At 37.2% G+C, this 19,366-nt stretch overlaps 1 protein-coding gene across 4 annotated transcripts in view; it reads left to right on the top strand.

Moving 5' to 3' along the window:
* The window catches only part of sh3d19 (SH3 domain containing 19), a 44,463-nt gene that overhangs the window by 24,367 nt on the left and 730 nt on the right, over positions 1-19,366 (top strand). For 2 of the 4 annotated variants that reach the window (XM_067441672.1, XM_067441673.1), the window contains exons 3-18: positions 138-178; positions 322-367; positions 1,936-2,071; positions 4,751-4,931; positions 5,017-5,937; positions 6,017-6,130; positions 7,251-7,339; positions 10,326-10,366; positions 10,587-10,827; positions 11,601-11,669; positions 11,802-11,945; positions 12,072-12,147; positions 12,361-12,491; positions 13,725-13,795; positions 13,931-14,157; positions 16,519-19,251. In XM_067441672.1, the coding sequence (XP_067297773.1) occupies positions 138-178; positions 322-367; positions 1,936-2,071; positions 4,751-4,931; positions 5,017-5,937; positions 6,017-6,130; positions 7,251-7,339; positions 10,326-10,366; positions 10,587-10,827; positions 11,601-11,669; positions 11,802-11,945; positions 12,072-12,147; positions 12,361-12,491; positions 13,725-13,795; positions 13,931-14,157; positions 16,519-16,571 (2,581 nt within the window). In that variant the 3' untranslated portion in view covers positions 16,572-19,251. Of the gene's footprint in view, positions 1-137; positions 179-321; positions 368-1,935; positions 2,072-4,750; positions 4,932-5,016; positions 5,938-6,016; positions 6,131-7,250; positions 7,340-10,325; positions 10,367-10,586; positions 10,828-11,600; positions 11,670-11,801; positions 11,946-12,071; positions 12,148-12,360; positions 12,492-13,724; positions 13,796-13,930; positions 14,158-16,518; positions 19,299-19,366 lie in introns of those variants that run through there. The other 2 variants (XM_067441675.1, XM_067441674.1) reach the window with 2 other exon arrangements.

The raw sequence follows: 19,366 nt of genomic DNA on the forward strand, positions 1-19,366 counted from the left end.
GCTCTGTCATGTTAATGTATGCTGATTGCTGACTTTAAATAATCCTAAAGTGTAAAGAATACCTCACAGTCCATGGAGATGAATCTTGCTTTTTTTAATTTTCAATATCTGATTTTTTTTTTTCTTTCTGTTTTTAGTCAAGGAACCCTTTCTTCAATCAAAGCAGCCTTTAAGAGAAGTGAGTAGGTTGTGTTACATAAATCTAGGTTTATTTTATTTTTATACATAGTAGATTCATATAGTTACAGGATATTGTCCTAATGTCAGGTTTTTACATTATACTTGGTCAAATGTGTCATAAAATGTTGTCAAATCTTCCAGCTTCTGCAAGAGCTCTCTCACAATCAGACTGCTCCAGGGAAAGAAGGTGAGCTTATTGTAACTATTTTGACCATTTAAACACTTTTATTTAGATACAGTTATAGAGGCTATCAATATGCCTGATTTAAACTCACATCTCTTGCATTATTAACACGGTTCAATATTTTGGAGAACATGTGTGAACTTCTATTTCAATATGAAACACATAATACTTAATCATTCTCATATTGTCACAGTTGGGTGAAATAAAGTCAGTTGCAGGATCTAATCACAAGCAGTTAAAAGTTTTATTTACAATGAACAAAGGACTATAACCATGAACAGAGCAACCAACTTAAACATGAAGAGAACTGAGAACTGACAATGAAATGAAGGAAACACAAAGCTTAAATACACTGAACAACCAAATTAACCAAATTACCATCAGGTGCAAACAATAATCAAACAATGAGTAACCTATAAAGGACTAACTAAACGTGGGGGAAAAGAGACAAAGGCTGCATTTACACTGCAGGTCTTGATGCAAAATTCCGATTTGGTGACTATATCCGATTTTTTTTTGATGACCCGCTTACATCATCTTTCCAAAAGTGACCTGTATCCGATATTTGCATTTACACTGTACACTGGCAAAACAGCCCAAGACGTTCTTAACCGGTGAAAGGGTAAAACAGCGCGATATGCAATGGACGCAGACAAAATGATTGTACAATGTTTTGCTGTCTGCACTGTTCCACACATCTTTAAAGGTCGGCAAAACATTTCTCTCGTAAGGCGGAGAAAAAGAGGAGAGCACTTGACAGGGTTGCCAGGTTTTCACAACAAAACCTGTCCAATTGCAACTGAAAACTGTGTTAAAGTCGCCCAATTCTGCATGAAAACCTCAGACTTGGCAACACTGGCCCTTGATCACAGTTTGTGTCCACCTGAGTTGACGTCATTCGCCTCTGTCCTTTTTTCAATGACGTACGACTCGCATTTACTGGGGAATATCCGATCTGTCCGCTTACATGGCAGACGCAAATGCACGTATCCGAATCATATCGGATTTATTACCACATATGAGTGAGGCCTGAATCCGATCTGAGGATATCGGAATTCATCCGCTTTTTTACTGCTTACATGTTCACGTGTCATATCCGATCTGCAGATGTGCCACATGAGAGGAAAAATTTAGAATTGGGTCACTTGAACCATGCAGTGTAAATGGGGCCAAAGAGAACAGAAAACTCATAGAAAAACAATCCTGTGATCAAACAGGAAATAACCCGGACACATATGCTCTGTTCGTGCATTTTTGTCCTAAAGACAGTTGCCTCAGACAATTATCCATTATAGCTATTTAAATATGTGGTTACAATTTAGAATATTAGTTTTTTTTTAAATATAAGTAGTTTAATAAGTAGTCTTTTGTGCCTAAAGGTAATTTTCTGGTAATATTCCTTTAAATAATTCTTCAGCATAATAAAAAGTGACTAGCTGATTTAGGACCACAGAATATGAACCTCCTCATGAGTTTTTATATAAAACCACAAGCCTAATTCTATAGCTGTGCTTTGAAATTTGTGTACAATACATTCCTATCTATTTAGAAGAATCTGTTGTTGTTTTCAGGCGTCCAGAGATAACCATCCTATCAGTCGAGGCGTTAGCAGCCAAATCTTGGTATCCAGGGGCGTCTAGCAAATTTTCATCAACGGCTTTCACAGCACAACCAATCTGGAATGAGAGTGTTCTGACCTCTGCTCAGGTACAGTGATTTATAGCACTATATCCAGTTCAACAGTTGTCATTAACAAACAGTTGTGCCAGACGTGTGTGGATTCTCTTTGTTTACTCAGCATGTCTTTACTTTTACTTTTTAATGCATGGCCATGTTTTTGAGAGACTAACACATGGATTACCAACTAACCAATAAACCACTGTCGTTGTAGAACAAGTTAAAAATGTTAGTATATAGGCCAATTTACATGGCACCGACAAACGGCAACAGACGCTTTGTCAGTTTTTTTTAAATCTGGGTATTACCCCTGTTAACGGCTGTTGTGTTCACTGATTGAACATATTGAATTGGCACTTGTCGGGTCATGGAATGTCTGAGTAGTACATACTGTAATTCTGCGTGGGTCTGCATCTGTCAGTGCAGTGTGAATTGACTTTAAGACTTCCGGCTGTCACTGTGGTGACATCAATGTTGTTATTACAAACTAAAACTGAAACTCATTTCTGATCATTGAAACAATGCTGAAATAAAATTAAACAAAATATAAATTTTGGATGAAAAACTTACATTAGTAATAAAGCTAAAACTGTATAAAGCTATAAAAGCTGTATAAAGCTATGAAAATAAAGCTATAAAACTAACTGAAGTAAAATTGCTTAAACTGAAATGAAATAAAGCTATAAGCTATAAAAAGATATTCATTAATATTATAGTATACAAATAGTACTAAAACAATGGCCGATATCTGCACATACAGTGCATTCGGAAAGTATTCACAGTGCTTCACTTGTTACGCATTTTGTCATGTTACAGCGTTATTCCAATTTGGATTAAATTCATTATTTTTTCCCTCAATTCTACAAACTATACCCCATAATGACAATGTAAAAGAAGTTTGTTTGAAATCTTCGGAAATTTATTGAAAATAAAAAACGCTAAAAATCACATGTAGCCTTCATAATTATTCACAGCCTTTGCCAGGACACTCAAAATTTAGCGCAGGTGCATCCTGTTTCCACTGAATATCCTTGATGTTTCTACAACTTGATTGGAGTCCACCTGTGGTAAATTCAGTTGACTGAACATGATTTGGAAAGGCACACACGTCCCACAGTTAACAGTGCATGTCAGAGCACAAACCCAGCCATGAAGTCCAAGGAATTTAAGGTCCCAATGATCACAGTGGCCTCCATCATCCATAAATGGATGAAGTTTGGAACCACCAGGACTCTTCCTAGAGCTGGCAGTCCGACAAAACTGACCGATCAGGGGAGCAGGGCCTTAGTCAGGGAGGTGACCAAGAACCTGATGGTCACTCTGACAGAGGTCCAGAATTTCTCTGTGGAGAGAGGAGAAACTTCCAGAAGAACATCCATCCCTGCAGCACTCCACCAACCAGGCCTGTATGGTGAGAGCGGCCATATGGAAGCCATTCCTCAGTGAAAGGCCGTCTGGAGTTTGCCAAAAGGACTTTCAGACCACGAGAAATAAATTACTCTGGTATGATGAAACAAAGATTGAACTCTTTGGCCTTAATGGCAAGCGTCATGTCTGGAGGCACCGCTCATCATCTCTCCAATACCATCTGTACAGTGAAGCATGGTGGTGGCAGCACCATGATGTGGGGATGTTTTTCAGCGGCAGGGACTGGGAGAGTAGTCAGGATAGAGGGAAAGATGAATGCAGCAATGTACAGAGACATCCTTGATGAAAACCCGCTCTAGAGCCCTCTGGACCTCAGACTGGAGCAAAGGTTCCTTTTCCAACAGGATAGCAACCCTAAGCACACAGCCAAGATAACAAAGGAAGTGGCTACAGAACAACTCTGTGAATGTCCTTGAGAGACCCAGCCAGAGCCCAGACTTGAACCCGATTGAACATCTCTGGAGAGAAAAGGACTGTGCACTCATGCACCCCATTCAACCTTATGGAGCATTAGAGGTCCTACAAAGAAGAATGGTAGAAACTACACCCTAAAAATGTGTGCCAACCTTGTAGCATCATGCTCAAAAAAGACTTGTGGCTGTTATTGGTGCCAAAGGTGCTTCAACAAAGTATTGAGCAAAGGCTATGTATATACTTATGTACATGTGATTATTATTATTATTATTATTATTATTTAAAAAAAATTGCAAAGATTTCAAACAAACTTTTTTCACGTTGTCATCATGGGGGGTTGTTTGTAGAATTGAGAAAAAAATATGAATTTAATCAATTTTGGAATAAGGCTGTAACATAACAAAATGTGGAAAAGGTGAAGTGCTGTGAATACTTTCAGGATGCACTGTATAGCATCATTGTACAAGGAAGATTCAGTCAGGATTCAAGGGCATTTTTAAGGTTGTTATATTAGAGGCATTTTTGAGATGCATCAATATTCAATACATTTATTTTCATGTTATTTCTGATAACCAATACATTTTGATAACATTTTCTAAATCTGTACTACTGTTTATAAGCAAATCAAAAACACACTAATAAAATTAATAGTTTGTGCTGTATGCTCAAGTGCATTTCACAACATTATAATGTACAGTATATAAATATTCAATATCGCCTAATACTGATAAATTAAATACAGATATGGTGCCGATATATTGTGCATCCCTACTCTGGTCTCTAGGACTGTATGTTTTCTGCACACTCGTGACGTGTTTGCTTGGTTTGATGCTTGCGTTTGAGTGATTCCCTTCTTTCGTGCTTCAGCTCCCACCATCCTATGAGCAGGTGATCAAGGAGAAGACCCAGGAGCAGGTTACCAAGCCTTCACCAGCTCCACGACGCTTATACACAACAACTATTGCCACACAGACTGACTCACTAGAGGAGACTGCCCCATGCCCAGATTCCTGCACGTCACTGCAGCTGAACCAACAGCCCAGTGGAGGTTAGTGAATACTGACAAGATATGGAGTGCACAATTCAATGTGAACCATAAAATGATACTCAATGTTTGGTCTTTACTGTTTCAGCGAAGCAGCCAATAAAACCACCTCGGCCATCACTGCCTTGTAAACGCGAACCCATTTCGCAAGAAACTCAAACAAGGTCCCCAACATCCACTCCCAACTCCCAACCCATCGTCGATATAGCCCCAGCCCCACGCCCGGTGCCTCAGCCTCGCTCCAAAACTAAACTCCTTTGCCCAACCAGCTATGTCAATGTGCAAACTCTGATACCACTGCAAGACAGCTGGGAAGTTTGTCCTATAACCCCTGTGGAGAGTTCTAATGCCCATTCAGGAGAGTATCTAAAGGATCTCTTAGATGTCTTCAGCACTGAACCTCAAAGTGAACTGAGTAATCTTGTCAACATACAGAGTGAGCAGACGAACCAAACTAAAGAGAATCAAAGTGAGAACATGACCTCCCTCCACAACGACCGCAACATCCGATCGAAAATCCAGGCCTTTGAAAGTCAGTCTAACGCAGAGAATGATGAAACCACTGTGCCTTTCCCCCGACCTCGAAAAACGTACGCCAAACCACCTGTGGTTGCACCAAAACCCTCCATTACCCCCCGACCCTCTGTCAAAAAGCCCAAAGAAGAGGAGTTTTCACAATTGGAGAGTCCGTTATATGAAGAGGTCAATTTACCACCGATGCCAGCTCCAAGACCTCAGCTTTTCAAAAAACCGTCCTTCGCCTCAAGAGATGAGTCTGATTCTCAGCCTCCCTTTAGGATGGCCCTCATTCCTCCATCACGGCCTTCATTGGTCAAAGTTAAGAATGTAGGTTCCCAGGATGAGGAAGTAGTATTGAAAGGACCTCCCCCACCACTCAAGCCCAGCAAAGACCTGCTGAACCTCAACAACCATAATTCCACTGCACTTCTGTCTAACATCACACCCACAGCGAACATGCTAAGCAATGACTATGGGGATGCTCCCATAAGTAAGTTTTAAGCACCACATTACAATGCAAAAAAACTTTTAACAACTTAATGTGTATAATTAATATATCCCTGTCACAGACCACTCTCCCACTAAAACTGTCCGTCAAGTGGGATTCACATACATGGGGTCAAGCATGCAGGGAGTGACCAGGAGACCTACAGTCATCAGAGTCCCCAGTAAAACTGAAAAAAGTGAGTCATTAATAACTATTGCAATTAAATGTGAGGAGCTATTTTAAAGTGGTTTTACTATATATTATATATTTGAGTATAGATAGATAGATAGATAGATAGATAGATAGATAGATAGATAGATAGATAGATAGATAGATAGATAGATAGATAGATAGATAGATAGATAGATAGATAGATAGATAGATAGATAGATAGATAGATAGATAGATAGATAGATAGATAGATAGATAGATATAGTCTGTGTCTTCTAAAGACAATATGATAGCTTTGTGTAAGGAAAAGACAAAAATTTAAGAGGTTATACAGTCATAATATTTTATATAATCATAACCCTTTGCTGCAGCTTTTAAATCTCAAATATTACCCCTTCCATCATAGTAAGATGTGTGGCTGTAATCGCATGATGCCAGAGATTCAGAGAACTTTTAATAAATCCAACAGAAACATGTAGGAAAACTCAGGACCTAAAATAATCCATAACCACGTGAAGAAAATATGACATGATCAAAGGAAAATGAGCACTTAAATACAAGGGAGAGCAAATGAACTGAACAGAAACAGTTGTGTAATTAATTAGGAGCTATGGAAACTAATAAGCACAGGCAAACCAAAACACAGAATAAAGAACAAAATGACAGTAAAACAGAACTATACAGGGGTGCGTTTGTTATGTCAAATCTTGTCTGTTACCATATAGAATAATGTTTTTTCTCAGATTGTTAATAAGAACCAAAAAAACATGATTACATTCACATACTTAATAGTAATAGAAGAATTGCGTGTGTGTGTGTGTGTGTGCGTGTGCGTGTGCGTGTGCGTGTGCGTGTGCGTGTGCGCGTGTGTGTGTGTGTTTTCTTGAGGATGGTTTTCATGTAAAACGGTGTTAATTCTGATTGGCCATTGAATCTAGTTTGCCTTATGCTTAGCTTATACCCTATTCAGATATACTAATATATGTTTATATTATATTATCAAATTTATTTCTGTGATGACAACTGAATTATAAGCAGTCACGTTTAATCAAACTCATAAATGTCTCATGATGCTTCACAGATCATTCTAATATGCTCATTTGGTGATGCATTATTGCATAAGTGAATAGATTTGTACTTTTCAGGCCCTGAAGAAATGGAAGATTTTCCTCCTCCTTTACCTGTACAGAAACCTGTGGGCGGCCCACCTCCACCTGCTAAACCCGCTCGCAAAGTAAGACCTTATGAACCTGCATCAGCTGGCCTTTCTAAGCCGCAGCTGTGCAACAAGCACTAAAGCAGAGGGCTATTAGGATCAAATGCTGCCTAAAATGTCAGCAGAGCTCTCAAGATCAGTTAATGACTCTTTAATCTGCAAAGATTTGTGAGGTTTGAAACATCTTTTCTTTTTGACACCAGAGATGTCAAAGAGAGCAGATCAGAACAATAGGGACTTTTCTTTGTTTTCCTTTTAAATATGTGTGAATACAGATGCTTCTAGCTATGTAGCATATAATAAGCAAAATCGAGCATACAGTACATTCTCATTGCCACATATTGACTCTATAATGGACCTTCTTCTATGGCCAGTTTACGCCTTCAAGTTAGCTATTGTCATGATGAAGCAACAGTTTAAAAATAATATTGCTGAGTAAATTTAATCTTTTAAGTAATTTTTGTTTTAAATAAAAAAAGGGTGGCAGTGATTCATGTAGGTTGCCTACAAACCGGAAGGTTGGTGGTTCAATCCCCGGTTCCACCTGACCAAGTGTTGAGGTGTCCATGAGCAAGACGAGCTGGATGGCGCCTTGCATGGCTGACATTGCCGTCGGTGTATGAATGGGGGAATGTGAGGCAATATGTAAAGCGCTTTAGATGGCCATAGGTCTGTTGAAAGCGCTATATAAATGCAGTCCATTTACCATTTAATTTTGGTAAAACTTTACAATACAGGTGTACTAATATGCATTAATTCATGCTTAACTGATGAAGATAATCATGAGTTAATGTATGACTCATGACTAATGGAGAACTTAACAATTTATTAATGATTACTGCAACAGCAACTAATGAAGATTCTACATGATTAATAGATCAAGTAATCATTAAATTGTTAATAGTTAAATGTGTCATGTTGTATTAATTCCATAATAACATATTATATTAACTATATATATATATATATATATATATATATATATATATATATATATATATATATATATATATATATATATATATATATATATATAAATTATATTGCTATATATATTGCTATTAATTAAATATGATATTAATTACCTAATAACATATTATATTAACTAATAGTGTAAATATGTATGTTAATTACCACAATGGTTGAGGCCACGCATTTCAACCAGTTGTCTGCTTTAATAAAGTAAAGTCATAGCATACTATTGCAAATTGTTAGCTAATGATTAATTAAAGCAGAAAACTGGAAGTTGAACTGCATGGCTTTGACCCATTGTGGTAATTAACATACAAATGTACACTATTAGTTAATATAATATGTTATTAGGGAATTAATATCATATTTAATTAATAGCAATTTATATATAGCAATATAATTAATATTTATATATATAGGTCCTGCTCAAAAAAATAGCATGTGATAAAAGTTCATTATTTTCCATAATGTTATGATAAAAATTAAACTTTCATGTATTTTAGATTCATTGCACACCAACTGAAATATTTCAGGTGTTTTATTGTTTAATACTGATGATTTTGGCATACAGCTCATGAAAACCCAAAATTCCTATCGCAAAAAATTAGCATATTTCATCCGACCAATAAAAGAAAAGTATTTTTAATACAAAAAAAGTCAACCTTCAAATAATTATGTTCAGTTATGCACTCAATACTTGGTGGGGAATCCTTTCGCAGAAATGACTGCTTCAATGCGGCGTGGCATGGAGGCAATCAGCCTGTGGCACTGCTGAGGTGTTATGGAGGCCCAGGATGCTTCGATAGCGGCCTTAAGCTCATCCAGAGTGTTGGGTCTTGCGTCTCTCAACTTTCTCTTCACAATATCCCACAGATTCTCTATGGCGTTCAGGTCAGGAGAGTTGGCAGGCCAATTGAGCACAGTAATACCATGGTCAGTAAACCATTTACCAGTGGTTTTGGCACTGTGAGCAGGTGCCAGGTCGTGCTGAAAAACAAAATCTTCATCTCCATAAAGCTTTTCAGCAGATGGAAGCATGAAGTGCTCCAAAATCTCCTGCTAGCTAGCGCATTTACCCTAACCTTGAAAGAACACAGTGGACCAACACCAGCAGCTGACATGGCACCCAGACCATCACTGACTGTGGGTACTTGACACTGGACTTCAGGCATTTTGGCATTTCCTTCTCCCCAGTCTTCCTCCAGACTCTGGCACCTTGATTTCCGAATGACATGCAAATATTGCTTTCATCCGAAAAAAGTACTTTGGACCACTGAGCAACAGTCCAGTGCTGCTTCTCTGTAGCCCAAAGTGTCTTCACCTGGGGAATGCGGCACCTGTAGCCCATTTCCTGACTACGCCTGTGCACGGTGGCTCTGGATGTTTCTACTCCAGACTCAGTCCACTGCTTCCGCAGGTCCCCCAAGGACTGGAATCGGTCCTTCTCCACAATCTTCCTCAGGGTCCGGTCACCGCTTCTCGTTGTGGAGCGTTTTTTTGCCACGCTTTTTCCTTTCCTGCAAAATAAGCAGTGATCATTAATAAATGGTTTAGTTCTTCATGAGTCACACATTAACTCACGATTATCTTTGCATTAGTTAATGCATATAAGTGCACCCCTATTTTAAAGTGTTACTGTAATTTTTACATCTATCTTTCGGAATAAGAATAACATCCTTTTTCCGTTTCCCAAAAGCATTGTAAGCCTAAGTTGATCGTAGAGACCATTGATGGCAATTGTTCTACAATCAACGTAAGCTTACGGTGCTTTTGGAAAACGCAGCCCTGTTTAGTACTGAGGCTGTTACTGCCACAATAACACATTTGTGATACTTTGGTCAAGTCATTAATTGCGTAAAAATGTTTCTGCTTTTAATCTTTCAAAAAAATATAAAATAATATAACATCTTCTGCTACCTTCCAAATGTGAAACCATGAACAATGTTATTTTATTCTATGATTTATTCTGTATTCACATTTTTACTGTATAAATAATCTAAATTAACTTTTTGGTTATGATTTTCCCCACCAGGACTCCTTCAGTTTCTCATCTGACGTGTCTCTACCGCCACGGTAACTGAATCCTGTATTTATTCACAGCTGTCCTAATATCACTTTTTCAACCTTATAAATGTGCATTTATGCATTTTCTTTTTTATGCTTAGTTGGTTTGTCAGTATGAGCCAGTGAATAAAGAGTTTCAATGATGACAACATGTGAATACTACTGGTACTGTGCCACAAAATTCTGTGTAAGTAATATAGTAATAATAATAAATAATATAAAATTTTAGGCCCAGTGGAGGAAAGGTTCTGCCTCCACGCCCCCCACCAGCTAAAACAGGCCCGGGAAGACCACCCCCTCCAAGAAGAGATGGCTCCCAACGTCGGCCCTCAGATCCGAGACTTTCACAAATAGTACCAGCAAAACAACAGCAGCATCAATGGCAGCAACAAAACCACAGAGCTTCGAAAAAGGGACCTGCTCTACCGCCTAGGCCCAACCCTGGACATCGTCTTTACAACAAATACACAGTGAGATGTTATTTTACTTGCATTATTTTCTTGATTGAAAGATGCACTATTTAAGTTTTGGCCCTCTAATGGTTAAAAAATAAAACAGCTTCTCGAACAAGAACAAATGTTGTGCCTAGTGCGAGACTTAATTTGGTCAGAATTAGCAGAAATTGATTGGATCATTAGATCCTGTTGGTTTGCAAGTGTTGTGATCTCATGTAAGTGACAGGCTGTCCTGGCATAAGAAAAAAGAAGAGATGCCGTTGCCAATGGGAGGGAAAATTGTTTTGATTTTAGATTACTAGAGCACATGAATAAAAACAATAATGATGTGCATGGGTAAATCACTTATAATATGTACTGCAATATATTCCATAAAAAACAAGTATTGTCAACTTTGATTTCATTGTGACTTTTACATTAGACGTAATGATTGCTAGTATGATATGGTCAAACATTATAATGAACTATCTATAAGTTCATTTAAACATCTTGCCTGTTGAGTAGCTTTTGAATTCTTTCTAAATCTGAGTTCACGCAACCTCTGAAAAGCCAATGCAATGTTGGTTCAGGTTTTATTACACAGGGAGTGACGTATATAGCCCAACCGCTCTAAAATATTAATCATTATTATAGGTTTATCAAAGTATATCTGGGTAAAGAAAAGACATGGTTTGGAAGATGGATTCTTTTTGCATATTAATACAATTTTTTTATTAAAGTTCCATAGAGCTTTAATAATATTACAGAATAACTGAAAAAATGTATGCAATTCTGCACTCTTTACACAGCTTGAGATCCCCCACGGCATTGCTGAGTTTGACTACAACGGCACTAACACTGGGGAGCTCTCTTTTCAGGTGACCTCAAAGTCAATACATTCACATTAGACTCATAGTGCTGTCTTTTTAAGGTGCTAATGGTTTGTGTTGTTCTGTCAGTGAGGTTCAGTTGTTAGAAATGTAAGTGTTTCCATCCTTTATTCCCTACAGAAAAATGAAGTCCTTGTCTTACTTGAAGAATTAGACAACAAAACCTTTGAATGCCAAGTAGGAAACGCTAAGGGAACAGTGCAGAAAACACATATGAAGATTATCACACCCTTAACAAATTTATTCAGCAATCCAGCACCACAGGTAATCAATACTGAAGTTCAATCAGTTGTAATAGTAAGTAAGTGTATTATCCATGACACATTACAAGTTTTCTGTCCTGTCTTGTAATGTCAGCATGCTATCTTGGTTCTTAATGTGTTTCTACAGAAAAACAGTTATTTTAGTGCCAGGGAGGAAAATACTGGATCACTACAAGTCCAAGCCCTATATGACTTCTCTCCAGGTGAGACAGTTGTGGTCTGTGTAAGAAAATAAAGGTTATTTGTTTCCAAGCAAGCATAATTATGCATAGTGATTAAAAAAAAATGCAAAGCATAATCACATCATACAGTACTGTTTAATTTTGTATCTGTGAATACATAAATCATGAAATGTATGATCCACAGTTGTGAAGCAGCTCATAAAATAATCATACATGGTTGTTTTTGTGTTTCAGAGGGCCCGGGAGAGCTGACTTTAAAGGCTGGAGATGTGGTGTCTAATGTAGAACAGCTGGATAGTGATTGGTACATGGGAACATGCAGAAACATGACTGGATTCTTCCCCATTAACTACGTCAAGACACTGGTAAATATTGTACATGGAATATCAGTACAGTAAACAATTTTTTAAATCAAATATATATTCATTTAGGTTAACCTGACAACTGTTGCTCATTCTGCAGTATAGATTTTATTTTTATTTTTTATTTTTTAAGATCTCCAGTTTTCACAATTAACTATGACTTTTGCCTCAGTAAACTTTCTTATTAATAGTTAGTAAGGAAGTTGTTAAGTTTAGGCATGCTGTAGGATTAAGTAATGTATAACATGTAGAATTAGGCTTTAATAAACTTTATAAGTACTAATAAACAGCCAATATCCAAGTAATATTCATGATAATAAGCTATGATTCAGTGACAATTGTTTTAATGTTTAAAGCTACAAAATTGCAAAATCACACAAATTTAATTAAAATGTTTGGCCCCACTTTATATTTGGTGACCTTAAGTACTATGTACTTGCATCAAAAAATAAGTACATACTGTGTACTGTGTTTAAATTGTATTGCAAAGCACTTTTGCTGATATTGAGGTGGGAAAGGGGTAGGGTTAGGGACAGGTGGTGGTGTGGGTGAGTTTAAGGGTAGGGTTAGGTGTAAGGGAAATGCCAACTGTGTAATTACAAATATAACTACAGAAATGAATTACGTAATTATATGCAGGTATTTTTAAAATATAAGTACAATGTAAAAACATGTATGTACACAATAAGTGGATTGTATCAAATGATTAATTAAAATGTTAGTACATAGTAGTTAAGGCCACCTAATATAGAGTGGGTCCAAATGTTTATATACATGTCCCAAATAGGTTATAGGTTTGCAAAAAAGTCTCAAACAATTACCGTAGTATATAATTAAGTTTGACTTCCTAAGATTAATGGTCAACATTGTATCTATTAAAATTAAATGGATAGTTGAGTTCCAAGAATGAAAATACTGTCATCATTTACTCACCCTTATGTTGTTCCAAATTTTTATGAGTTTCTTTCTTCTGTTGAACACAAAAGATGGTGGTTTAAAAAATGTTGGTTACCAGACAGTTCATGGAAGCCATTGACTCCCATAGTCAAAAAAAATATTGTAGAAGTCAATGGCTACTGTCAGCTGTTACCAACATTTTGGGTGAGCCATTTCTTTAAGCACCTCCTTTAACTTGAAAAAGAAAAAAGGCCCTATTGTGTATACTATTTGCGGTACTCTGTGTGTAGGACTGATAAAAGTGATTAATATCTGCCATTATCAATAATTAATTTCCAGAATAAGCCTGATACATCTGCACCAGCATCCAGAAGTGAGTGGAAAACCAAACCATCTCCTGAGCCTGTCAGGTAAGTCATCCTCACATGTCATTTCATTTGAAATCAGATCTTTTGCTATGTTAGACTGACAAACACAAGTAGTCAATTAATCTGATTACCTTCATAACGCATAAGTCATATTGTATCTCGCTGTGGTTTCCTCAGAGGCCCAAGGTGTGTTGCAAGGTTTGACTTTGATGGAGAGCAGCGAGATGAGCTCTCATTTTCTGAAGGTGATGTGATTCAGCTCAAAGAATACGTGGGAGAGGAGTGGGCTCGTGGGGAAGTGAATGGCCATGCTGGCATTTTCCCTCTCAACTATGTGGAAGTGCTTGAGGATTTCCCTCAAGCCACAGTGCAGAAACCTGCTCCAAATAAGTTTGCACTGCCTGGTAAGAACCCCCCAAAATATATCCATAAATTATACACATTTCATGTAATGTTTTGTCATTTAATTTCAATCTAGATACTGCTGTGAGCATTCATGGCTCATATATACGAATACATTTTTAAACAACTCAGCAAAGATTATAGCAATCGTTGGAAAAATTAGCTTTGCAAAGTAAAGAACATAAACACAAAACAGGATGATAAAAGAAATAAGCAACTCGTACAGTAATCATAATCACCATCATGTGTTGATGTAGCTTTTTCCATTCAGTGAATGCATGCAGCCACAGTGGGTTGCTAATCTAAAAAAAGGACTAAAACATTACCATAAAATGAGCCCATATCTCTAATGACCGAAATTTAAGATGTGATTTATTACCTTATTATTATGATCCCTAAAAAAGTAAAAGTTCTATGGAAAGAATTTGATGCTTAGAAACTAGTCCTAGTGAAATTATTTGTATTAGGCTGTTTCTTCAAATATGGGCACTTTTTAACATGAAAACTCCCTCAAAACACACCTTTCACACACTCTCTTAAAGGTGTCCAGCAACACACAGCAATTTTTTCTCAAAACAATTCCACCACAGTGCCATTTTCCATTTAATAGCATTCTGTAATGGAAAGGATGGAGATGGAAATTACTTTGCTAACAATATAGGAATAAAATGAACAAGTTTTTAAGGCTAGCTGGCATTTATAGTTAGCATTTTAGGTATCATTAAAATGTCAAATTTTTGCATAATTTGGCAAAATCACAGTTTGAGAAGAAATGACACACTATAAAAATACTGTTCACACGTGATGTTCATCTCAGGAATGCTGTGTACTGACTGTTGCCTCTGTAAGGATGGATCACCTACAGTGGTTCTGACTGCAGGGTTGCCAAACGACTAAAGAAACGTTATCAGCAAGATGGTAGAAAACTGTACATTTCTTTTTTATAACCACCGACTGCAACTTATACCAACGACGGAAATAAGCGCAGTTACAATAGCAAAATATGTGGGAGAGAGTTGCTTTAATGTGACTATATTGTATTGCAATAGGTGACACTTCAAAGTCAATACCAAATCAAAACTGGTTAGCAAATCATTTATAATTGAAATAATTTAATGACAAAATCTGGTTATGGTTACACTTAACATGGTTACAAAATAGATGTATGAGATGATAAAAACTTATACCATTAATCGTACCCAGCATGTATAGAATGTTACCTGAGAGAGAGAGAGAAAGAGAGCGAGCAAAGGCCCCTAGAAGAGACCGCTAGAGAAAAAGCCAGAGCAACAGTTGCAATCTTCTTTTATCTATCCCTTGACCATGTGACTGAAACCCTGAGACATTCAAACTGACCAATGAGACCAAACTTCCCCCACTGTACTACAGGTGTGGCACCATTTGGCCTACAGGCCCTCAACATCTCTTTGTCTTTAGGAATCCCAAAACGGCCCCACTGATAAGAGGAAAACAATAAATCAAATATCTTTGATTATTTTGGATTCTTACACCTCCTTGGCAAACAAGTACAATGATTAAAAAACCTTTTTAGTGACAATAATGTTGAAATGATTTCACAACCACAGCCATATAAAACTGTGTGACAGTTATAATATAATTGTGAACAATATAATTGTAAAAACATGTATGTGAGTCATTATCACACAATAAATATTAAAAAGTTTTCTAGATCATGGTATATTTTCATATTTTAAAACAAAAGGAATGTGACATGTGACGTGAATGTTTGCGAGATTTATATCTGACAAAAGGTAATATTTGTTTTGAGAAATCAACTCCTGGGGCATGTTGAAGAAACACCCCATTAATAAAATAGAAGTGATATGCAATGTACATAAACATCTCTCCAGTTTATAAAAACGTGCAGCACATTCAGTTTGCTCTAGAACTGTCCACTGATCCAGCCATTTGTAAATTGCTAGCCTACATATAACCAACAGCAAGTGGTAGATCAGTATCAACATCAATATTTCTCATCAGTGACTCAATGAGTGGGCAGCTCTCTCTATGGCAGGAATGTGAAAAATGTGCCCTTCTTTTTGTGATTCATTAAAGGGCTGGGTAAAAACTGTGACCTTGATTTCATTCATTACACTGCAGCGCACAGGAGGATTCACCTCTTGAGGACAGCTGTTCCTCTTCTTTCTGACTCATGGTGCAAATTTACTGCCATTAATTTTCATTCATAAACTGCAATTCACAAAGTGGACTGAAATAATTGGCTGAATTGGGCTAGAATATACCTAACTTGGGACAATCTTTACTGTAAATTTAAAGTGCACAGCATTTTGCAATGTATTGCATGGGCATGGCCATCTAATATATTGTGTTTTATTTTTCAGGAAAGGCTGCTTCGTTTAAAACGCAAACATCTTACAATGCCAGTGAGGTATAATTTCCCCACCTTCCACATTATCTCTTTTCAGCAGTAGGGAATTTAAGTACTTTGAGCTGGCATGCAATGAAAATGAACTATTTTATAGATCTTATTATGAACAATTCATCTATGCATTTTTCGTTTTTTGACCTCACAATTTTTTATGAAAATGTCATAACTGGACATTGTGGTGACTTATGAAACCCTTGCATTTTTTGAGTGCAACACCCACATCTAAAAATGCATGGAACCCACCTTAAATTTTTTATTTTCTACAAAACAAACATCTACTTGTTTTGCGATAATCTGTTAAACTCACTTATAATACTTATTTCATTATGTTACATCTCACCCCAGGGTATGTTACAACTAACCCAGGGTATGTAACTAACCCTATGGGAAAATTGCAACATTTCTCGTTTGAATCGATTTATTGTCATAAATGTCATTTTAATAGCAGACTTGTAGCTAGTCTTGTAACTAGTTTGAATCACATTTTGAAAACACTAACTTAAAAGTACTCCAAGATTTTTTTACAACCATCCTGGTCTCCCCTACTTTCTTTTAACACTTCTACATCCAATATGTACTCAAACCAAAGGGAATTAATTAAAAAAAGAAAGACCTGACAAAATTAGACCTGAGTCCGACCTGGCCAGATGGCAAATATGAAACACCACAGCAGGTGTAGATTTAAAAAATACTGTATCAGTGCTTGGCGTTTTTTTTTTTTTTTACAATTTGTGGGCTTCTGCTTGTCCACTTGGCTTTTGAGGATTGACCACAGATTTTCCAGGAAAGATCCAGGGATTTGCCTGGTCACGGATCCAGAATTTCAATGGAAGGATCTCTGAGCCACTTCATTATCGCTTTTGCCTTGTGACGTCATGCTGGAAAATGCACAGATTGTCACTAAATTGCTCCTGGAACGTTGGGAGAAGTTTTTCTTGCAGGACATTTTGATACCATTAACACATATTCATGGCAATGTTTTTGGGCAGAATTGTAAAAGAGCCCACTCCCTTGGATGAAAAGCAACCCTTCACTGGATGCTTCACTGGACTTAGGACAGGTAGTGTTCACCTTTTCTTCTTCAGACAATCTGTTTTCCAGATGTCCCAAACAGTCGGAAGGGAGCTTTATCTGAGAAATTAACTTGTACCAGTCTACTCATACTCCTTGTACTTCTGCAGAATTTAAGTCTGTCCTTGATGTTTTTTTTTTGGAGAGAAGTGGCTTCTTAGCTGCTCTTCTTGACACCAGGGCAGGCCATTGTCCAAAAGTCTTTGCCTCAGTGTCTGTGCAGATGCACTCGTACCCACTGCTGCCAAACAATACTGAGTAAGCTCTGCACAGGTGGTGACATGATTCTGCTGCTGACTTCTCAGGAGGAGAAGGTCCTGTCACTTGCTGGACACTCTGGGACATCCTGAAGCCTTCTTCAGTGCAGTTTAACCTCTATCCCTAAAGTTTCTGATGATCCATTGAGTGATTCTTTCAGCTGCTACATTCTTTGCAGCAATTTTTCCACATGTGAGGCCATTTTGATGCAAAGCAATGATGGTTGCACATTTTTATTTGAAGGAAAAAATTGCTAACAAAAGAACATAATGATTGGAAACACTTCTTCCCTCTTTTTATAGAAATCAGTCTGCTCTTATAATCCAATCATAATATGTAATTTCACCGGACTAATATTTGTCTAATAATTGACTAATAATACAAATTTGTCACTGCCAATACTTTCAACCATGGCAAACAATTCCAAGTAGATAAACCACTCACAAGCTTTGATGCACCTCAAATTACATGAAAAATATATTAATGTTAATATTAATGAGCAAATACCAAATACCTTCTCTCTAATGCCTTGGTATAGAGAAGGTGAAGTGAATGTCATGCTGTGTTGAATTTTGTGTAAATGTTTTGCTCCATATTTTGATGAATGATGATCCTGCTGCTTTTCTGCCAGTGATCCTAAAGGATCTTATTAGGTGCATGCTGTTAGACTGACCTTTAAAATCATGTTTCCATAGATTTCTACTCAACATAACCTAACACTAAACATCTGCCCACTGCAGGTAGAAAGTCCAATAGAAGAGAGTGCATCTTAAAAGGAAAAGTGTACATCCAAGGTGCTCTATGGTATAGGGGTTGTAATAGTCCATAAAATAACTTTAGGATGACCATAGCACATAGTTTTTAGATTTTTTGAGAGTAGTCATCTGACAATAAAGGCTTTTTAATCTAAAAGAGTGCCAGGGTCATCTTAAAGTTTTCTTTTATAGAAAAAACCTACACTTTTAACAAGGTCCAAGATCACTGCAAATGTTTTCAGTTTATAATCCGACTAAGTAAACTCTTCTCCATATCATATTTTCGTCCACGAGATTTCAACAGTTTAATTCGGATCCATTTAAAAAAGCACATTCATTTAAAATTACCCTGAACCTGAGGCTTCTAATATCAGACTGGTGTCTCATTAATGCTTTGAACCTGAATCTGCTCGGGTTTCAGATAGAAGTGGACCCATGAAGATGTCTGCTTTATCTCTATAGGCTGAATCTAATCGTGAAGAGTGGGCTGTGGCACTGTATGACTTCACAGAGGAGACAGAGGGGGACCTGCCCTTCCAGCAGGGAGACAGGATCCTGGTCACAGCTCACATAGATGATGAATGGTGGAGCGGAAGGATCAATGGCAGAGAAGGCTTCTTCCCCAAAGCCTTTGTAGAGATTGATACAGGTAAGTGGAAAGGAGCAGGAAATACACTTGCAGAACTTTTTTTAGAATACGTTTTTATTTACTACATA

The sequence above is a fragment of the Pseudorasbora parva genome, chromosome 4 (genome assembly GCF_024679245.1).
Source record: "Pseudorasbora parva isolate DD20220531a chromosome 4, ASM2467924v1, whole genome shotgun sequence".
NCBI lineage: Eukaryota > Metazoa > Chordata > Actinopteri > Cypriniformes > Gobionidae > Pseudorasbora > Pseudorasbora parva.